The 23134-nt window shown below is 42.6% G+C and overlaps 1 protein-coding gene across 3 annotated transcripts in view; it reads right to left on the bottom strand.

Annotated features, from left to right (window-relative positions):
• chd7 (chromodomain helicase DNA binding protein 7) overlaps window positions 1-23134 on the bottom strand; it is a 75445-nt gene that overhangs the window by 22152 nt on the left and 30159 nt on the right. For 2 of the 3 annotated variants that reach the window (XM_037083123.1, XM_037083124.1), the window contains exons 5-23: window positions 12101-12245; window positions 11141-11260; window positions 10922-10981; window positions 9822-9877; window positions 9226-9340; window positions 8687-8770; window positions 8442-8579; window positions 7636-7757; window positions 6774-7017; window positions 5075-5251; window positions 4608-4751; window positions 4421-4519; window positions 4129-4324; window positions 3809-4019; window positions 2605-2800; window positions 2119-2286; window positions 1714-1893; window positions 1492-1602; window positions 1-43 (exon numbers count right to left, since the gene is read on the bottom strand). The exon at window positions 1-43 is cut by the window's left edge and continues 169 nt beyond it. In XM_037083123.1, the coding sequence (XP_036939018.1) occupies window positions 1-43; window positions 1492-1602; window positions 1714-1893; window positions 2119-2286; window positions 2605-2800; window positions 3809-4019; window positions 4129-4324; window positions 4421-4519; window positions 4608-4751; window positions 5075-5251; window positions 6774-7017; window positions 7636-7757; window positions 8442-8579; window positions 8687-8770; window positions 9226-9340; window positions 9822-9877; window positions 10922-10981; window positions 11141-11260; window positions 12101-12245 (2609 nt within the window). Of the gene's footprint in view, window positions 44-1491; window positions 1603-1713; window positions 1894-2118; window positions 2287-2604; window positions 2801-3808; window positions 4020-4128; window positions 4325-4420; window positions 4520-4607; window positions 4752-5074; window positions 5252-6773; window positions 7018-7635; window positions 7758-8441; window positions 8580-8686; window positions 8771-9225; window positions 9341-9821; window positions 9878-10921; window positions 10982-11140; window positions 11261-12100; window positions 12246-14237; window positions 14753-23134 lie in introns of those variants that run through there. The other variant, XM_037083125.1, reaches the window with a different exon arrangement.

The following is a 23134-nucleotide window of genomic DNA, read 5'->3' as shown; positions in this document are numbered from 1 at the left end:
GTGTCTGCTTCCTCACCCTTGGTGTGTCAATCACCAGTGTGTTCTGGAGACAAATTCCATGAAAACATTAGTCAGCATACTTTTATGTTTTAGGATAGTTTTCTATTCTGAAATCTTTTTTCCTATTTACCAAGAATGGCAATGTTTGCAAAAAAGCATGGCGGACGTTATTTATCATAAGTCCAGTTTTATTTGGCCTATCAACACAATGTAAAAACTGGTATATAGTTTGAAGGCTGCACCAACACATACATTGTACTCCTGCCTGCTCCACTGAGGCTGCATATTGCTGCTACGTCATTTTAAATTGGTCACGTGATTTGGACGCACCGGCGGGTTCGTTGACTCGGGGGGGTGGGGCATGGGGGTGGGCTCTGCAGTGATTTGCTCTGGTGCGCACGTGGCTATGGTTGACAATACTAGCGGAATTGGTAAATCATTTATGAATCAATTTATTAATGGTATAATTGTAGCCCAAACAAATCCGATGTTGCACACCGTTAAACCACGCAGCAGTCATGTTGAAAATCTCAGGTCAGTCTGAACCTGATCTGCAGAGATATTTGAGGCACACACACAGACAGATTTCTTGCTTTTATAGAGAGATATTCTGACTTCTCTGTATACAAATTCTGATTAATTGGATATCTGGACCTAAGCTGAAACCCTGATGCTGAGGAAACTGGTGCCCAGCTCAAACAGAAACTGACATTAATTGTGTTATCTAATGAGTTACATTTTTTGTTCAGTTAATTAGATTTCTTCCCTCCTTGCAGACCTATTCATATGCGCAAACAGGGAAGTAGTTAGTTCCACAATTATTACTGAGCACTGCAGTCATTTCCATTTTAATGTCACACAATAAGAAATCCCAGGGGAGAGGCCCGCGTTTTCACTCGCTGATCTAGATTAAGTGTTCTAGTGAAGGGCCCTCCAAAAGAGAGGCACTGAAGGAGAAAAGAGATGAAGAAATCAGGAGGGCTGAACATACTCATGAAAAAAGTGAACACATGTGGAGAAAATGAAAGCAAAGACATAGAGATGACTGTTAGAGTGCTCCGTGTGTGTAAGAATGAGACTGAGCTTGGTTGGTGGGTGTGTGTGTGTGTGTGAGTGTGTGTGTGTGTGTGTGTAAATGTGTGTGTGTGAGCACTAGTCTAAGTGATATCTCTGTACCCTCCAGGCATCTGCGCTGTTAAGTGGAGCTAAGCAGCTTACTCTCTCTCGCTCAAACACACACACGAGAGCAGGGAAACATGGGTAATTAAGGAAGAGAGGAGATTCCCAACTGTCAATATTAATCTCTCTCTCTCGCTCCTTCCCTCATGGTTTTCTGTCTCTGTCAGTCTGTCTCACTTTCCTCCTCCTAAACTTGTGGTGATAGTGATGACTAATTACCACCGTTAGTCCCCTCTCCATATGTAGACTCTGTGTGTGTGTGTGTGTGCGTGTGCGTGTGTGTGCACGTGCGCACACGCGTGCATCTAGTACCCGTCCGTTAATGGCATCCAGGTCCAGCTCGGCCTTCTTGGCCCATTTCTGCCAGAAGTCTGGATCCTCAAGAGAAATGTCTGTCCGGTTACCTGTTGCAACAAAACTGGCCTGCAGACAAATTGACACACATTTCAGACTTTGTAAATTTGAACAGACATCGGTTGAGTAAAGGAGAAGAAAAATGTTTTCCACTATTTTAAGACTCAGTAACATGTGTACCTTAGCAAAGGTGGAGCCCTTGCCCTCAGACTCAATGGTGATGGTGTGTGTTCGTCTCTGGAGGATCTGGTCGATGTCTTCCTCACAGAATTTGGAGCCTTCGTCTTCTTCATCCATCAGAGCTCCATACGCTCCCTTTCTTAGAAGGTCCTCGATCTCCTTCTTGGACAATTGTTGGACCTTGACCAGAAGCAAAATCATTTAATTCCATTACCAATATTTTGTGTTTTGAGTTACAAATACTGACTGAAATCACACAAGAGCAATCATCAATGTTTTATGTTATGTTTCTAAGATACACTCCCTGATTCTGGATCTGGGTGCCCTACACAAACAAAAGGAATTAGGGATGTACCCACAGAGCAGTGTGAATACATTGTGTTTGTGTTAAATATGAGGACTCACCCCACTATTGGCATTCTCTCGTCCACTCATGCTCTGAAGCACGGCCTTGTCGAGCCCCAGCTTAAGACTGGCCTTGTCAAACATCTCCCTCTCGTAGCTGTTCCTGGTGATCAGACGGTAGATCTTGACCGCCTTGGACTGGCCAATACGATGACACCTGGCCTGAGCCTGGATGAGGACACATTCAGAAAGTCAGACATGTTGGTCTTTACTTATCCGTTGAGTGCACAGGATTACATTTAGCTGGAGATGTGAGTTAAAGCACAGGACTGATGATATGCCCCAGTGGACCAGAGCTAAATGCAGCTAGTAGAGTTCATCCAGCACACAGTCATCACTTTAGGGTATGCACCCTAAAGCTGGTAAGGACACCCTAGTACAATGGCCTAAATAGTCACATGCTGTAGTGAATCAAATGTCCCATCAGTACTACTTGAATCACTATACACCAAGAAAACTGCAGACATAGCATGGTGTGGTCTATACCTGCAGGTCATTCTGAGGATTCCAGTCAGAGTCAAAGATGATGCAGGTATCTGCTGCAGTCAGGTTGATACCCAGTCCTCCAGCTCTTGTACATAGCAGGAAGACAAAGCGGTCTGAATCTGGTCTGGAGAAGCGATCGATGGCTGCCTGGCGCAGGTTACCACGAACTCTGCCGTCAATACGTTCATATGGATATCTGGACAGAGTGGTTCAACAGGTGTGAATAACTTTCTGTAACATAATGTGAATCTGAATCTGAAATCTGAAATGAGACCATCAGCTGAAAGCCAACAAGATTTGCTACATTTTTATTTATATATTGACTATGTGGAATAAAAGGATTTGGGATCAAAATCAAGCTGAAGGGAATTTTTTCTCCACTTTTTCCAGCTGCTGCCCTCAGCGATGATGTCACGCACTCTAGCTGACGCAATACACACCCATTATAAAGTCAGAAGAGGGGCTAAAAATCCTTAAAAATAAAGTGTGATTATTTCAAAACCGTACAAGATTCAAAAACTGAATACATCGCCAATGGTTCAAGGTCTTCTGACTCTTGGTTGGAATGGTGTCTCTAGCTCAAAGTATGAGGGACAAGAAGAGGATGAAAGTTGAGGAATTTTCCTATTTGCTTCATGTTAAATCTTTTTTAAGAAAATGCTGAATTTCTGAAAAAGCTGAAAAGCAAAGGGGCTGAAAGAGCTTAAAAAGCTGAACATTTTGATTGTTGAACGGTTTCTATAGCTGAAGGTATGCTGAAGTTGTAGCAGAATGAAATTTGAAAAATTTCCCATAAGGATGAACGGGAAGAATTTTGCCTTTAGCATTCACACTAATAAATAATTTGTGCACAGAGGAACATATGTTGTGAATGCCTCCTGCTCCTGTTGTGAATGCCAGTTTGAGTACTTTTTTTTCTGTAAGTGTGAATGTATTCTGCTTTTTTTTTTTTTTTTTAACACCTCAATGACAGTAAACTGGATACGTTTAGGTTGTGGACAAATCAAGACATTCAGCGGCTTTGTGCAATACTAACATTTTCACAGACCAAACAAACTAATTACTTCAGCAATGTAAATAATCATTAATCTACACTGAACAACTTTGGCGCAAACATCATGAACTGATCCCTTTTCAGGTTGTAACTTGAGTGTGCACTCAACAGCTCTGCCTCAAGAGCTGTAATGATGTCTTCTCTTCTCACCGTTTCTGGATGAGGTAGTCCTCCAGGATGTCCAGACAACGGACCATCTGACTGAACACCAGGACTCTGTGTCCGCCAGCCTTCAGTTTGGGCAGCAGCTTGTCAATGAGCACCAGCTTGCCAGCGGCCTGGATCATGGCTTGGAGTGCCATATCTGCTACGTCTGTCCCGTGGGAGTCCCTGAACTCCTCTGCGATCTTCTCCTCTGCTCCTGGGTGAGGAAACAATATCCAAACACCAGGAAACAAAATCATTTCAGAACATTAAAGGTTTGTTGAATCATAATACTTTATTATTTAATTTTGGAAGTGTGTGTATACCATTAATGAGGTAGGGGTGGTTGCAGCATTTCCTCAGCTCCATCATGGTGTTGAGGAGGTTGGGGACACTGGATCCTCCGCCGCCTCCTCCACCTCCTCCACCGCCGCCTCCTCCTGTGCCTCCTTTGGACAGGAAGGTGAAATTCTTCTCCAAAATGGCCCGATAGTATTTCTTCTGGATGTTGGTCAGCTCCACCTAACAGCAACAACAACAACAACAGCTGATCCACTTATTTTTCCTTTCCTGAACCACCACCACACACAGAAAGATGTGACGTGACATCAGTCTTACCTCAATGATGGTCTCTTCTTTAGGGGCCAGATTTTTTTCCACGTCCTCCTTCAGTCTTCTCAACATCATGGGCTTCAGAATACCTTGCAGTTTCTGAACCTGAGACGGACGCAATGTTAACACTTCAGTCTGTGTGGAATTTGGGAAAAATTACATGTTGGATGACACAAATGAGTCTTCCATTTACCTGTTCTTCAGTCTTAAGGTCTCCAAATTCAGTCATGAATGTCTGTTCAGATGGGAACCGCTCAGGCTCCAGGAAGTTAAGTAAGCTGAAGAGCTCCTCCACCGTGTTCTGGAGAGGAGTTCCTGTCAACAGAACTTTGTGCTCCTGCAGGTGAGGGAGAGACAGGAAATATACATTTAGAGTCTCTAAAATGAAAGCAGGATGACTTCAGAACTTTAACCCTCAAAGAGAGAGAGATTGTAATAGCATGGCACAGAAACTGGGCAAGGTCCAACTCTCTATAAAAATTTTAGGCTGTCAAAAGCCTTGAGCACGCCTCTTAGACCAGTGGTCTCAAATGGAATGAAAACCTGCAGCCACAGCTGCCCTTTACTGGATCAGTTTGAGACCACTGTCTTAGACCATGTAATAGACTTGAAAAGCTGTGTCCCACCTCCACCTTTTCTCTTGCTATAGCCACCACTCACCATGTCCATCATCTTGAGTCCTTCCAGTAGTTTGCAGTTTCGGTTTTTGAGGCGGTGGGCCTCATCTATCACCACACAGCGCCATGGCACGCTGCGAAGCTCTGGACAGTCAGTCAGAATCATCTCAAAGGTCGTTATGACCGCGTGGAACCGATACACTCCCTTAATTATTTTACCCTGCAGACACGAAGAAAAGAAAGACAAAGACAGAAGAAAAGTTGTTGAGTGGTGTTGTTGAGTTAGACTCTGAGGTACGTTCACCTTAGAAAGTGGGCCCCTTTTCTTTATTCAAACCAGGCCAAATACACCTCATCGCCTATCACCAACTAAAAAATCTGAAGGACATATCAGAAGTAAACAATGTACACTGAGACATCATGTAGCTGTTGTATGTCCTTTCTCTTTGTAGAGAAGCAGGCAGTCCAGGACAAAAGGACACGGCGTCCATTGCAACCTTGAGGATTACTTCAGCCTGGATTAGAAACAAGCAGCTAACAAGGGCACTGCTACTACGGCTTATTTTCTTCAGACTTGCTGTGGCAGGGTTACACTGAAAGTTGTTAGCAGCATTGTATAATAAGAGCTTACAGTATATGGCTTACAGCTAGAGCACTGTAAAGAGCTTATACAGCAGAGGAGCACTGTCAATCCCCAGCTGGATGAGGAGGTGTTCGGATCTGCTGACTGTCTCTCAACAGCAGCTCATTTCTTCAGTCTACTGTACAGCTACATTATCCACATAGTGGCTACTTGTCATACAAAGCTGCTGAGAAGATGTACTGCAAGTGTGAGAACAAGCCACATTCTGTTTGGTCTATCAGTATATGTCATGATTTGCCCCGTCAAAATGTTCAGTTTGGCCCACTAGACATTTCTCAATTGAAAGATTGTAACACATTATAACGTATAATATCATTTTAAAAAACATTTTTGTTGCACAAATGCTCTTTAATGTGAGAGATCTCTAATTAATTATCACATTCTGACTTCCTGTGCCAAGTTTCACTCGACTTGCTCACTCAATCATTTTAAGAAATGTGGGGTCCTAGTACCATTTTGCATCTACAGTATATAACACCACAGGCATTTGCTTTTGGCCCACAGCCAACCAATAGGCTTCAATTTTGGCCCTCCAAGGGCCAAAACTATTAGAAATAGACCAGGGGGTTTAGTGGAAATTCTCAGGATAGAGTGAATGTGAGACAACTCCTGTGTGATGTGTTTTTCATCTTCATCACAGAGAAAAGTTGCTGACACAGGTATGCGCTGCCAAACATGCAGAGCATTTATTTGGGCAGCCTGTAGGCATATTGGGGCAGCACCCACAAAGTCATACTTTGCCTTGAGTGTGTCACTACATTAGAGTTGGATCAGCTCCATTTGCATGTTATAGCTGTGTGAACCTTTAGGGTTTTCTACAACAACAATTATTCTACTGATCAGGAATTCTGTATTTTTGGAGGCTTCCCTTGACAAAAAGCCTGAGAAAGCAAACATCTGGCTACAGATTAACTAGAACATGGCCACAAAACTGTGTCACCTTTATAGACACAAACACACTTTAATATACATTTATTGGTGTATAAGTTGGAAAGTTGGACCTTATTTTGGGCATCTGATTGAAAACCCATTTGAAAAAAAACCAAAAACAACTGACTTCAAAACAAGGGAACAAGAAGCCCCGTTTTGTCCCATTTACCTGTGCCTCTCTGTAGTACATCTCGTAGGCCTGGATGGTCTTGCGGCTGGCCTGGCTGCCGTGATAGACCACTGCATTGAGCTCGGTCCAGGTCCTGAACTCCCTCTCCCAGTTTGGGATGGTGGAAAGTGGGGCAATGACCAGGAATGGCCCCTGAATGCCCTTCATGTAAATCTCATAGAGGAATGTAATGGACTGGATGGTCTTTCCTAGACCCATCTCATCGGCCAAGATACAGTTACGTCTGTGGAGAACAAATGAGGGAATGAGCGACCTAAAACAGGTGGACTGCATGTAAGCTGCATTTTACATGATTTGTATTTTAGTGTCATTGAATTGGTGAATGCCCACATGCCATTTGGCAAAGACAGCTCCCCACAGTGGACCTGATGTAATCTTACATCTTGGTAAGACTTCATGACTACATCGATCTACTTCCATGATCTAAGCAGCTATTCCCTTTTGATTTATCAAGGTAGCTTTTGAAAAAAAAGGCGGTCCCTTTACAACTCCAGTGATCTGATGCAAAAAAAGTCTGACGAGTTGGAAAAATACTTGCTGGAAAAGCAACCTGTCAAACTTATCCACAAATAAAAAGATTTGGAGCGCGTGAAAGTAAAACAAATGGAAAATGCACATATACATGGAGTGAAATCTTTTTGTGCCAATGAATGAAGCAAATTGTACTGTTGGAACATACATTTCCTGAGGGGATGGCACTGGTGGGAAAACTAAAACCACACTACACTACAGGGCCACTTAATATCCACTTTAAACTATTAAATGAGTTGCTATCACATCTTCAGGCTGGCAGCAGCAGTTAGGGACTAATTCTAATAAAATAACGTTAATGGTGACTTACGAGTTGTACCAGTTGAAGGTAAGCCAGTTGAGGCCCTCCAGCTGGTATTCCCTGAGTGCGTTGCTGTTCCTGTAATCCCTGGAGCCTTCCAGCTTTTTCCAGTCAGCTGCTGGCGGCCGATCCTAGACACAAATAATATCATTAGGGCTTATCAAACAACAGCGAGGCTTATCAATCCTGATCTAATCATTAGTGTTAAGGATGTCAATTGCTTAGAGATTTCAAATGCAAGCCATGTGTAATTCCACATGAAAAACTCCTAGGCACGGGACTGTGGTTTAGTTTTCAAGTAGTCTTGTTATGTACTAAATTGTTGACAAACAATTTTTGACCAACAAAGTCATCTGAATTCACCCTCCTGGGAAGATTAATGCTAGCAAGGGATAAAATAAAAAACTCTAGAGATAAATATGAAAAATCCAAATCCTGCCTCTGCATGATGGAGCGTTTCTAAGACAGTCCGTAAGGAGAAATAGTAGGCAGTAGTCAAATAGATGGACACAGGGGGGAAGAAGGGAGTGATGAATGGAATGACCACAGCCAGTCAGCTGCTTCTGTTCATCATTAAACACACTGTTAGTGGTTTGGCCTGGCCACAAGAGCAGTGCTTGCGTGTGTATGAGAGAATTGGTAAGACCACAAAAAGTGGCCCTGTGGAGAGCAGTTAAGGGAGCTGTAAATCTGGAGGAGGAAGGAGCAGGCAGCAGGCCAACACACACAAACACACACATGCACACAACTGCCTACTGGGAGACAGATTGCAACAGAGTATTCGCAGACTGACAAACACGTGCGGAGCTACTTGCCACTCTCTTAGTGTTGGGTGTGCGTGCTGCGATGTGTTCATATTCCTCTATCTTGGACTGGTCGATGTCGGACTTCAGCTCCCAGGTGGAGTCTTCGTAAGGCAGACTGCACCACTTCACCAAATACAAAGTCACCGTCTGCACACAAACAGACACACACAGAAATAGAAGGACGGGTTTGGTGAGTGTGTGTGGAGAAGGAGAGGCTCAAACCCATGAAAGATGACCGGAAGAGATCAAAGCACCTCTCCGTTTTCATCTGTGCTCTCTGAGACGTCCAGGACACGGTCAACCTCAACATAGTCCGGGTTAAAAGGCTCATCATCCATCTGGAGAGAAAGAAAGTGGAGTTGTAGTGTTAGAAGCACGAAGATGGTTTCACGATAAGTTGGCTTACTGCACTTATGAGGGTGAGGCCAGAGGGTTTTATGTTCACATCGTATGACTGAAAATAAGTTTTATTATGTGTGATTTTTTTTATGTGCGTTTTCCATGACTTTCAATTCATCTACTTTTTACTTTTCCTGATCCAGACAAAGATCTGTGTGGAAAGCTCAGTCAGTGTGCATTATTCCATGTGACACTTATTGTCAGTTAAGCTGCTGAATCAAATTCAGTAAGACAATAAAGATGAATAAGACTAGAAACACAGGTCCTTAAATGCTTGCTTGTGGCATGAGGGAAAAAAATAGATTTTCAAAAACAACTACTGCTGGTCAGTTACCTCAGAGGTATGCAAAGTGAGTATTATTGGGCCAATTGTAGTGTAGATGTCAGGGCTTACCTCAGTTATGAAGCTGTTGAGTTGTTGCTTGGCCCTAAACCTCTTGACCTTCTGGTGTATTCTCTTGTCCTTCTCCAGCTCCTCCAGATCTGCCCAGCGACAGTGGAGATACGAACTGTGACACAAGAAACAGAAAACAAATTAAGACTCAAAATTGGTCATCATTCTTTACTGGGGGTAAATGTCGGTTTTCAGTAATCTAAAGTGTGTTATGTGCAATTTCAGGCTGCTTTCAAAAAAAGGCTGTTGTTGCAGAAATGTGTAGATGACAAAAATGAGTTGTGTGCCAGCTGAATAAATGACTTCTACAGTTAAAGCTGCATAAAATTCCACATGTGGTTAACAGTATGACAGGATGTGGCTGTACTAATAACAGTGTCATTGATGTAAGAGTGGATCTACAGGACAGATAAATGAATCATCTCATGGTAAAGCAAAGTGAAAAAGGCTTTCAGGTTCAATAATTGGAGCTTTTAATACATACGGACCCACATAAACCATGGCCTGTGTGCTGAAATAAGTCTGGAGAAAGAGGATGCCCTGCCGTGAAAAACAAAAGAGGCGGAGAGGAAAGAAAAACCTGGTGTGTTACTCACAAGCCCTTGAACTTGACATAGAACTCCTCCACCTCCACTTCATTCCCTGACTCCAGCTGAAAAGGAAAAAAAGGTTCATAATCACTGCAAATACAGCATTGCATGGTGAAGGAGCAGAAGTCGCTTGTGATTGTTATGCAACATGTTGTTGAATTAGTAAAGTGGCACAGAAGGAGCCTGAATACCAGTTTCACACTGACATGTCAGCCAACACTGAATCTCTGCTTGACTTTGTCACACCGAAGGAAACTACTGTTTGATTCGGAGCTCAGCAGCCTGTTGGTTTAGCTACAACATAAAGGCCAAATGTGAATGAAGGTTTAGGAGACATTATACATTTGTATTTCTTTATCTATTTATTTAATATTGTATTTTGGGAGGAGGGGTATGAACAAATTTGACTTTTAATCAAAATTAATGGTCATATTGTGCGAATGAATAGAACAGAATAGAATTACTTTATTGATCCCAGACTGGGAAATTATTCTGTCACAATAGCAGTGGGTCCGCAAAAAAAGAAAGAAAACGAAAAACACACACTGTATATATTTTGCTTTCTATTTATGTTATGTACAATGTATATACACAATGCAAACTTATACTATCAACAATAATCTATACAACTATACAAGAAATAAACAATTATATAAACAACTATGAATGTGCAATAGCAGAACCAACATATACTTACGAATGTGCAATAACAGAACCAAAATGTACATATGGGTGTGCAATAATGGGGAAATGGCAGTGGCTCTTCAAAGCGTAGCAGTCCACCTTCATTTACCATTACTACTGCAACACACACCCTCCACCATTACTTCTGCTACTGTAATGCCATGCACACACAGAGGAAACTCAAACTTGGTGTCTGGCATAGCTAGCATTGTGGTTTTGACTGTGTGCCAAGCCTAGGGTCAACTGAATGGATGAGTGTGTGTGTATTTCGGGGTAACCCATTGGCAGCTGGCTAGCGACTATATATGTTGGCTCATGGATAAGGTTTTTTTAGACGAGCTGACAAAAACTAAGCTGGACACACACGCACACCATCAGTGTACCAATTGAATACACGCTCTGTGTCTGCGTATGTCTCTCACCTGTTTCTTTGCAGTGCGCAGGCCCATGATCTTCTCCACAACAGGCCCCTCAGCCTCAGCCTGGAAACACACAGACGAAGTAAAGTGTTGGAGCTTCATACAGCCAGTCACGTTTTCACATCAGCAGCCTGATCCATCGACCAAGTCTTAAATCTTTGATGCCAACATTGGCCATACACACTTATTACAGCTAAACTATTAACAGACACCCAGCGGTACCTGTTGTGAAGGGGACTTAGGTGCTGGTGAGTCGTTGGCGCTGTCATCGTCGTCTGAGATCCTGAACTCCAGATCCTCTGTGTACCTCTTTCTCTTCACCTGACGGCTGGAACGACGCTTCTGTTGGTGGAGGAATACAGATGAGTGGAAACACTTTGTTTATGAGCTCTAGTTTGCAACCCTTAGAGAAATTCTGAGCTCAGCATTTGGACAACTTGGAACCATATCCTTGTCAGTTCATTCATCAAGACATTCTATTATGAATGAAAAATACAGATTCAAAGAAGGAGATGTATACATGTGTAGTGACACTTAATATCATACTGTTTTTTAATTCATTTTATCCAAGTATCAATGTTCTTATCTATAATTCGCACTAATAAGGAGTTGCTTCTCAATTTCATTGTACAATGTACAATGACAATAAAGATCTATTCTATTGTATTCTATTCATATTAAAATACTTTTTTACAATCAGGAAACTACAGGGCTCATCATAGACAAGGCTGTCCTCTTGAAAGAAACAAACTTCATTTTCATATTCTGCTCCATATGGTGCAGTGTGTTATCCATATTGACTTTGAAGGAAACATTAGCTAAAAATGTTGCCAAAATAACATAATAAACTGCTGCAGCAGGTTGTAGTGAGCTGGCTAAAGAGAACTGCTGCTGAGGTGCTTTCCTATTTGAATGAGGGCCACAAGTGTTGATGCAGCTAATAGCCAGATGCTAGTCTGAATTATGAGGGCCATGTGAACAATTAAAAGTGGATCTGTTTGAGTAGATACAATGGCTTGTTCCTCCAAAAAGCCCCATACGTACAAATTCAGCAATTATAAAAAGGAAATATTTTCATGTAGACACTTCCTGCTAACTGCAAAAATACAAAAAAGCATGTAGTAGCTCAAAAGTTGATGATGCGTATCATGTGATTTTGGCAGTGGGACCTGTAGCTCATACCTGTACACCATCATCATCTTCATCTTCAGGAGGTGAGGGGGGTGGAGACTTCACCTCCACATCATCGCTGACAGAGCACTCTCTCTTCCTCTTGGGATCCTTCTTAGCAATGCTAGCTCCGCCCTCAACCTCAACCTTCTTACTGCTGTAGGAAGAGAAAAGAGAAGGAAAAAATACTTAATATTTACTGAAAAAAACAGAAGACTCGTAAATAATATTACCATTGTACAGTTTGAATATAGTGTGAGAGAGAGAGAGAGAGAGAGAGAGAGAGAGAGAGAGAGAGAGAGAGAGAGAGAGAGAGAGAGAGAGAGAGAGAGAGAGAGAGAGAGAGAGAGAGAGAGAGAGAGAGAGAGAATGGGGGCTTGTCTGTCCCAGGGCAGTCGCCATGTTTGATTTATCCATTTAGAAATCATTAGTGTGCCTAAGGCTCTGGCACACGGGGGGTTAATATGATGAAAGACTGCAAAGGGTGGAGGTAGCAAGATAGACAGATACAGGCACAGAGAGGAAGAGGGAACAGGGAGGGAGGGAGTGAGAGAGAGACAGGCAGAGGGAGAGGGGGACTGAAAGAGGCCCCAGAGAGAGGAGGGGGAGGGGTTGAAAGGCCCCCAGGCTTCCTGTAATCTCTGGCGTGGAATAAAAGAAAGAGGAGTGGGCTCTATGTATGAGTGTGTGCACATACACCACAGAGTAAAGCAAGAGGCTACTCAGCACCCCCCTTCAGTCTCACACCATCTCTGTCTGTACACGCTGATCCAATGTGTGAAGAAATAACAAGGGTTGTCAAACTTTGGAATGCCTTACATTTTAATGCAACTGGCTCCAAATACGAAAAGGCCCCACAACATAACTATTGAGTTGATAAAGATAAGATACGCTGACAGAGATTATAGTGGGCCTGGTCATCCACTGGAGAAGAGGGAGGGACATCAGTTGGACGCATGCATGGCAGAGTGCCTGTTCTCGGCTGTCCTTCAGGTTACACACCCGCCTGGGTGACCTGACAGTCCGACATACATCCAGAGAGAGGGAGGGAGCTCATTGGGCCACCATGATTTTAACGCTAATGTTTAATCAGTCTACAAAAGAAACAAAAATTAGCTATCCAACAGTATGTTCATAATTTTATGGGAATTAAATACAGTTTAACTTTTAATATAAAACCATGAAATGTTTTTAATGTTTAAATTATCATTGCAATCAGAACTTCATTCTGTAGATTATATCAATTGGGGAGAGCTTTTATCTTAGTGCCTTGCAGTTTAATTCATCATCATCTTCATTTAATAAGCCATTTAGGCGATTGTAAATTAGTCACTGAATCAATTTACATAAATTTAGCTTTTTAATATAATAAAGTGTGTGATCTGGGGCACTTGAGTTAAAATAACCCAGAATACATGATATGACAAATACACTTGAAATAAATACACAAAAAATTCATTAAATTTGTCCCACCCTCACTTGAAATGCTTCTTATGCCCATATATGGAGCTCTTTTCCACTGTTTGAACCAATATAGACATTGCATAGAAGTAGCCATTGAATAATGCAATGAAAATACATGTCAAAACCTTGTACAAAAGCCTCATTTAATGTTTTGGGAAGCAGTACATTCTCTTTTGCAGTGACAGTGGCGTTTGCTTGGACAGAGATTACCCTGTGAAGTAAACACCTGCTTTCAGTGAAGTCATAAACCACACAACAGAAAAGATTTATAAAAGGCCTTTGGTTACCTATATAGGCTACTTGAGGAATTAACACTGATTAGCTAAATCCAAGCCACCAGTGATGTCACTCCAACAGGCAAAAATGACGGTTGTCTACAAATAAGAAGCTGGAACCTGAATGTTATGTATAATGCACTATCTATAAAAAAAAAGGAAAAAAAAGCAAGGAGAGATTTAAGAAGAAATTCGTTAGCATTGGAGCTTCGCAAATCTTGGCATTTTGCAAACATGGAACTGGATCCCAGATGGAACGGGCAATCCCAACCCAACTATACAAAATGTTGATTCTTTTAAAACACCAACATACAATGATCTACTAAGGCCATTGGGAGACAATAACGGGCTTTACCAACATGTTGCATTTGTGCTGTGGTCTTTTCCTTGACTGAGCTAATATGTTTTACCTCTTCTCCCTTGTTGCCCTCTGCAGTACTGTATGCCTGGATCTCTCTCTCTCACTCTGAGCCTCAGCCTCTCTCCTGCTCTGTGCCTCTCTCCATCCTTCCCTCCTGCTTGCTCCCTCTCTCCCTCCCTCTCGCCCCCTCTCTGTCCCTGGGGCCCTTCTCCTTTCATCCTCACGCCAAGAGCAATCACCATCTCCCTGGTAACGGCTGGTCATGTGACCTGCACCTGTTCCTCTGGCTGGTCGCCACACGCTGGAGCCATCTGGCCACACACACATATATACACACACACACACGCGCACACACACACACACTTAGCTGCCTTCTCCCCTCTCTTCCTACTAGCTTCTTCATGGCCTCTCAGCTCTCCTCCCCAACTCTCTCTGCTCAGTATCTTCAGTCCTTGTCTTCTACCGTTTAAACTCAACAACTCTTTACCAACAATCTTTCCTTATATTTTCCAGTTGAGTCCTTCCAAAATGCTTAAGGCGTGTGACAGAAATCGACTTGCTCCGAACAAGTCTCTTGCCTTGTGTCAAATGATGCACAACTCCACTCATGTGTCATGGTAACACACTATTCTGTTCATTCTGAAAAAAGCCTTATGCACAAGATTTGCTCAAACTGTGGGTGCATGGAGTGGGTATGGCATCACTTCAAAGCAGCTCCAAATTGATAGTTTCATAATGATCTACTCAATGCCAGTGTGAATTTTGCCAACAAGTTTACAGTCCAATAAAATGGACCTGAAAATGACCTGTAGACAGTTAAAGACATCATACCAGCATTTCAAGGCGGTTTTAACATCTGTATAAATGTTTGTAAATGTAACTGTAGAATATGTTAGACATGGAGATTACACACTACTTCTCTATCCTTTTTTCTCGCTCCTTCAGTGGGGTGAAGGAAAATCAAATTTATATTGATAATCAGCAAAGGCAAACTCCATGTAAAAGATGGAGCGGGCAACAACCCTGCTGCAGCAGCAAAGATGCCTGTGTGGACGCACAACAATTTCAGCAATAAAGAGGTCAACGTAGTACACAAGTAGGGAGTGTGTCCCACCGATCTAACTTCTCCTTATAAAACTGGCCCTGTCCAGGTGTACACATAAGCTCTGAGAGCGAGAGAGCCTTTGAATTGAATTTGAGAGAGGGAGGAGACAACACTCCTTTCAGATTGGTGGCAGCAGGGTCTAGAAGCAGAACCACAGAGAAAAGTATGGAAAGAGAGTGGAAAAGAGTAAAACCAAAAAAATAAATAAAAACACGGGGAAAGGTGGGGTGTAAGGTACACCTGCTTACGTGATGAGTGATACCACCAAGCGGCTGTGCACACACACGACCAGTGGCAACAAAAAGGACACAAAGTAAAGCATTAAGCATATAATTGACAAATTTGAAATTGTAATAAAACAGTAAACTTCCCTAGAAATTTTATTATGGTATTTTATTAAGTATGCCAAGAATCTTTTCTGCATCTTCATCTCTAAAAACAAAGTTTTCATATCTGCACATATCGGGCACCACAGATGCCAATACCAATATATCTGTGATGGGCCAATAATGGCTGATAATACTGGTCTGGCAATATATCAATCAGGCTCTACTCAGCAGTGCAGGTGGTGATTTGTCAAAGATCGAACCTGTTACACTGTCCAATGTGATTGAGCAGCAGTTTTAAATTGTTGTCATATATGATCATGTAGTTATAGTTCATCACTTCAAAATGGCTTTGTTAGTTTTGAAAATCCATTTTATTTTGAGCCTATATATTATGCCTATATATTATGTATTATGTTATCTTACAATATGTTTCCTAATAATCCAAAGCAAGAGCTACTGGTTAAAGGTTGAGTTTTCCCCTAAACAGCTGGTTTAAAACCCCTAAGAAGCATCTTAACAACAAGCAACTACATCAATGTATCCCTTAGCTGAGACACACTTTTCATGTAGATATAAAAAGTCCATACGTTTGATGTTATGTTGTATGTTCTCAAATATAAACCCCCGGTACAGGACTTTGTCAAGTATTTGAATTCAAATTCCACTTATGGCAGGAAAATCACAAGCATATAGTTTTCTCAAAGCAACCACCCCTCTTTAATGGTGCAAACATATTTGAGAATATGTATAAGCAGCAGTATTAGGGGTGCAATGGATTAACTTGCAGGTTAATCAGTTGTAACCACCCAAGAAAAAACATGCACTCATTGAAAGAACTGAACTTTTATATCCACACACCAGGACATAGACACACACACGCCCTTTTAAGATAGAAAAGGCGGCACATTTGCTCCAAGGTAAGGGCGGCAATGTGCTGTCTTGTATTTCTAAAATGGAGGCGTAATATTCCTCCTTTTCCAAAAGTAAACAGTGCCAAAGAATTTGTCATCAAAATAAGAGCTTTACATTGCACCCCACTGGAGTTTAGAACTAGGTTCTTAGCAAGGGGCTTTTAATTTGAAAGTAGTGACCGTTCCTAGCTTGCCGCTACACAACAAGCTAACACAACCAAACAGCTGCAGAGACTGAGGAGACACTACTATCTCCTGGATCTCAGCGGCTGTCCAGTTGCTCATCTTGATGTCTGCAGATGAAGTGATGGACTGACTGCTGTGATCAGCCGTTTCCTGGTTTTAAAACTCCCCGGCTACGGGTCGCATAATAGTGCACGTCATCGCCACCTCCTCCCATCTTACGCAGTGGCCGGCACATTTACGTCTCGGATTTAGACAGCAGTCGAGGTGGAAATAAGTGTACCCTCTGAGGCGGCAAACTGGCGGACCAAAACAGAACCCAAATTTGCCGCCCTCTATCTAAAACCGCGGACCTAGCCGCAAAAAGGATGGCCAAATTGCCGGCTTGCTGCCCAGTATAATAACGGCTACACACACAAACACCTCCTGTATGTGTTCAGAAAGTGCTGTATTTGCACACATATCTGCAGACAAAGCCAGGTGCCTACATGCATGTCTGACTTCTTTGTGTGTACTGCAAACAAAATTCTCTCTCTCTCCCTCTCCCTCTCTCTCTCTCTCGGGTGTGGCAGCTGAGTGCTGGGTTATTTATAGATGTGCTTCCTCAGAGAGAGGTAGATGGAGTGAGCAAGAGAAAGAAAAGAGAGAAAGCAAGGTCAAAGGAGAGGAGTGAGCTGACTGGACAAGTGAACCACCTGATTCTCTCCACATCACTCACATGCACAACTTCATAGACAACTGAAACCAACAGTGATGAACGCATCGGATTTTCATTATTTGTCACTTCATTAGGACCAAGTCAACCTGCACATACTATCCTTGCCTTTAATGCACACTGTAACCCTTTGAACCAGTCAAACCTTTAGGGCTGTAATCAACCAAAGAAATCCTTGGTCGACCGCGGCCGTGAAATTTCGACTAAAAATCGAGTAGTTGACAAAATCGACTAATAAACATGAAGAGCAGTAGTGTATTTGCTTTAGATTAAATCATGTTTGACCCTATTATTTGCACTGAAATTAACTGAAATTAAGAGTCTGTCAGCTCTGGCAGCGTTTTGCATCACATGCATCTGCACAATATCATAGCCCAAGCGTGGTCTGGGTGTATCTAGGGGATGCTGCTGTTGCAGGTGGGTGCACCTGCAGTTATGAAATGATTAGTAGACTAAAACTTTGAAATATGCCACTTCTGATATGTTCATATACTTAAAACGGATGGAGCACCGTTTGTACGTGATATGCCATGTTTGTAGTCGAGCTGTGATATACAAACTATTGTTTGCAAACTTTGCATTCGACTTTTTTTCCATTCTCTATTTCTATAAAATGCTGCCACACTGCTGATGTATTTGACATAGCAGAATAGGAATGACTGAAAATGAAACGCTTAAAAATAAATAAATATTTAACAAAGCACCGACCAAGGCTTTCTAGTACGTTCTTCAATCTGTCTGTAGTGGGTTGGGCTAATCCAAAATAGTGAAAACGAGAGGGGGCTTTGAAGACACACCATTACCTGTCAGAATCTTGGTCAAGCCAGAACGTATTGACTGATAAATCGACCAGTCGACGAGGAGATTACAGCCCTACAAACATTATACTTTTTCTGAGAGTCAGAGCTCCAGTCAAAACACCTGCTGCTGGAAACAGATTATTTCCTGTAGTATCTCCAGTGTCCATTACAAATGCACATACGACTTAGAAGAAGTCATATAAACTATAGGTGATACAGCTTCAAGTGTGAACTAGTAATCACCAAACTCAGTGCAAACAGGAAATGCTAGAAGCAAATGCAGCAAAAAATAAAACAAAATAGGCAGGCCCATGGTCAAGATCACTGCAAAATTTTACTTGATGTTTACAAAAAACAAAGCATTATGGGAAGCATGGGGGCAAAATATCTTCATGTTTCTGATATGTAAATCAATTGAGAAAATAATGAAGAGCAAAACATGAATGGATATGTGACCGCTGCTGCTGATTTCTCTTTTTGTTTGCTTTTGCTTAAGAGAAGAAAGAAGAGGAGAGGGGAGAAGGAGGGGAAAGGGCAGCGTTTTGGTCGGCCTAAATAATTTTGCGCTATGGACGCTTCATATCTAGGTCAATTACTACACCCGCCAGTAAAGCAAACAAGCAGAGAGGAAAGGACGCCTTATTGTAACATTACATCATTTTACACACACACACACACACACACAGCAAAGCATCATTATAAATGATAAATTTAATGATAAAAAAAAAAACAGACATTGACAAAAAGCATTGGGCAAATGTCAACCCTGAAGCAAGCAATGCTGAGCATACACTTGTCACATTCACCCATTCATCACACAGTGATGGCAGAGGCTACCATGCAAGGTGTTCATCAGGAGCAATTTGGGGTTCAGCATCTTGCTCAAGGATACTTCAACAGGCACCCGGAGGAGTCAGGGATTCAAACCAGCGACCTTCCAATTACTGGATGACCCGCTCTACCTCTTGCGCTAAAGCCAACTGTAAAATATGCAACATCCTGTTGATCCATTTCGAAAAAACAAAGACGGTAAGTATTCTACATGATCAGACTGTTATTTCATCTTGGAGGCCAGCCCATCATGGGAGAGGGGCACCGAGACAAGCAACAGTTGTCAATTAATGACAGTTGACAGATTCCTTCCAAGATATCAATGACATACAAGACTGTCATAAATGTAAGAAACAGTGCATTAACAGTTTGACAATATTATAATCATCGGTGAGACTGGCAAAGGACAAAAAAGCGGGAAAATATACGGCGCACCTATCATGACGCGGCAACAGTGACCCCAACCCCCCCCTTACATTAATGTTAATGGCACCATGACAATTATGATCAATGGATTGCGTCATACAGACCAGACACACAGTTTGACTTTCTACAGGGAGTGACTCATGACAAAAGAAATGTATGAAATTCATTCCATGCCAAACTTCATTTAAAAGCATGGCACCTTAATGTGTTTATGTGCCAAAGACAACATAGCACAGAGGAAAAACAAAACATCAGTCCTCAACCCTGTGCTCAAGTCAGAATGTCAGAAAGGAGGAAGGATGATAGGGGGTGGAGGAGAGGAAAAGATGAAAGGATACACTCCTCTTCAGTAGGAAAGGGTTGGATTCGAGGGAGGTGAAAGGAAAAGAAAGAATGAAAGAGAAAATAGTTGCGTGATTGCAGTGGTCCACCATTTTAGATTAGCAAGTGAATGGCCGGCAGCCATTATTATGCGAAATTAACCTGCGAACTCCAGGCTGCCACTCAAGATGGAGGAAAGCCTGACAACAGATAAGAGCTAGTTTACACACACACACACACACACAGGGGTGAGAAACGACTCCCCCACCCCCACATTTCCTCTGCCGTCAGAGTTGCGGCTGTGGAGTGGTCAGCAGTATGGCCTTCATTATCATTATACGGCATTTTCCGCCACAAAGATTACTAAAACCCCCTCCCCTAACAGCAACCACCCCCACACACACCTCCCCCAGCAGTGACCCCTGCCTGCTGCTTTGGCTCCCTCTTCCTTGGGATAAAAGGGGCCGAGGGGAAAGAGAGAGAGGGGGCAGACAGACTGAAGCTTGGGACAGGGGGAGGGGGAGGGAGAGGGAGAGAGGGGGAGGGAGAGGGAGAGAGAGAGAGGGGGAGGGAGAGGGAGAGAGAATCCTGACACATTCCTCAGTCCGATCAAATTTCCACCTTCACAATGAAACCACCTCCGTCTCTCTCATACACAAATGCTCTCCACTCCTCGCCTCTGCACATCTCTCTGTGATTTGATAGTTTGCAACAGAGAAAGCGCCCCAAACAAACAGCACTGCACACTACACATGAAGAACATAGTAAGATCTGGACAAGTGTTGCTCAAAACATAGAGAGAAAGACAGAAGTGATAAAGCAAGAAAGTAAGGGGGAGAAAGCTGAGTGATAAGACCAGAGCACTGTGTAAATAGAGTAAACCAAAGCTGATGGACAAACAGTGCACGATGACACTTAAGAAAAACGAATTACCCGAATAGACTCAGTCCGGACTCGTTTAGTCTCATTAATCCAGTCAGTTTAGATGCACAGAACAGGACCGAACCATGGGCAAAGTCCCGATCCAGCTCGCGCCGCTGCAGGTATAAATCCTCATGTTTCTTAAGGTGTGATGTGGGGGTGAGCTCTGGAGTGCGCGTCCAAGTCTGTTCCGGTCTGAGGAGATCCAGATACGCGAGGAAAACAAAGTGGAATCGGAATATGTGGATGTTCGTGTGTAGCTAGCTGCTAGCCCACCCCCATACAGCCCACCTCCCGAGTCGACAGACACACCGGCACGTCCAAAACCGGACTTGGGGTAAATAATGTCCGCCACGCTTTTTTGCGAACATTGCCGTCACGTTTGCTTTGTGTGCGGTGCAGGAAGAAATGGTAAAAACGGGCTTTTGTCACGAAAGTGTCTGCAAGCAGCAAGTTTGGTTGCTGGGAACTGGAGAAGTTGTGTGAGGGACACCGGCGATGATACAGACAGCGACAGAGATGGCAAGTTTTGCGAGTTGAGAGATTTGTGACATATGGTGTGTTTGCAGTGTATAGTTAGTATGTTATACAGTGTTTCGTTTAGCGTGTAGTGTAGTCGTTTTTTTGTGTTGTGAGTCAAAACAAGGAGGAGACTGCTGAATGTGGAACAGGCAGGAATGAGCTGAGGAGCCCGGAGCCTGAGGCGTTGCCTGCATTTAAATGTAAATAGTTACATATAACTTTGATGAATTTGTGCACAAGTTTTTGAAATTTACAAACAACAATTTATAATTGCATTATAACTAATGCAAGTAGTTCATTAACCTCTTACACCCGAGCGCCCCCGTTACTGGGGGCAGCTGCACATGCTGCAAAATACATCATATAAGGGCATGCTAACCATGTAGCAACATATTCATGCAGCACACCCATGAAACAGGAAGAAGCTTGGCTAAAAGCTCATGATAACCATTTTCACCTTATTGAAACAATAGTCCGACACCAAGCAACTAAACGAGCACCTAGCAAAAACATGCTAACGGTGCATGTCCGCAAAATCGGCGCTAGCGATTATGCTACTTCATGCTAACGATACATATAGCATATCATTTTGGGAAGGGACTCTTGGCATGCTGTCATGTTGTTGCTTGTTTCTCTGTGGAAAGTAAATGAAGTGGGAGTGTGGCACACACTATGAACTACGGGAGCCCAGCAGCAGCGGAGCAAGTTAGAGAGAAAATTGATTTTCATTTTCGAAATCCTCTGAAACCACAAACTCGAATTTAATCGATCTTACCAATTTATCGCCCAGCCCCAATAGTTACACAAAGAATGGTTCCATAACATTCATCAATGAACTTACACACTAATGTGTTCACATGCTTAAAAGCTAATTCCCATGGAAGACAAAGCTGTAGCCATGACAGCAGACAATGCTTCATGAATGTTGTATGGATGTTGCTGCAGAGGCTACAGCATCTAATACTCGGATGCTTCACACACATGTTGAACTCAACAGCACAATAGTTCTCCACAATCAGCACAGTTTCAAGGTGGGCACCCAAGATTAGTGTCACCATCTACTATCTGACCAATAATGAAATACGACCACAATTTCCCCATCTGTTCCTGAGTTTGCGGAACATTGGAATACCAAAGTGAAGTTGACCTATTGGATATAAAATGTTATCATGTAATCCTTTGTATACATTTGTGTGAGATGTGATAATTAGCATCTTAAGACTTAAGGCCACAGGGACCTTTGAAACTCCAAAATCTTATCAGTTTATCCATGAGCCCAAATGGACATTTATGATAAATCTGTGGAAATTCCATGGAGGTGTTGATGAGAATGGGACAGTTGATAAAAAATACAATTCCACTGTGTTAATGAGGAGCCGAATGAAGAAGGTTAATAATATGTTACTTTCCAATTGACCTGCAAAACTAAGCTGACAGTAGTTTAAACCCTGCTGACCAATGTCCATAGAAGAACGTGTGATTGGTTTCCAGATCTGCCTGTTCTCACAGACACACAGTCTGGTGTTAAACAGCTCAGAGCTTGTGACCCCCCCAGTTCCCCTTGGTTGGTCACCTGAGTAATGGATCTAGTGACTGTTTCGGTCTTGGTGTGCAAGATTGTATGTATATACTGTTTCACAATGAGTTTCTTATATCAAAATGTAGGCTACTCATTCATTTTTCTTTGATATTCCAAACACTGCAACCTATTTGGAATACTTACGCGACCATGTACATATTAGAATGCTTAGAATGTGCAGTAGAGAGTCAGCATATTCACACTGTTGTCCTCCATCTGCTGGTGCCCTCTTCTTACCACCTGACTTTGACCCCACCTGGGGTTTGATTTGTTTTTGTGTATGTGTTCATATGGAACTGAGAG

Source organism: Acanthopagrus latus, chromosome 21 (assembly GCF_904848185.1).
Source record: "Acanthopagrus latus isolate v.2019 chromosome 21, fAcaLat1.1, whole genome shotgun sequence".
Taxonomy (NCBI): Eukaryota; Metazoa; Chordata; class Actinopteri; order Spariformes; family Sparidae; genus Acanthopagrus; species Acanthopagrus latus.
Note: the sequence above shows the minus strand (reverse complement) of the source record. Positions and strands in the feature narration are given on the sequence as shown.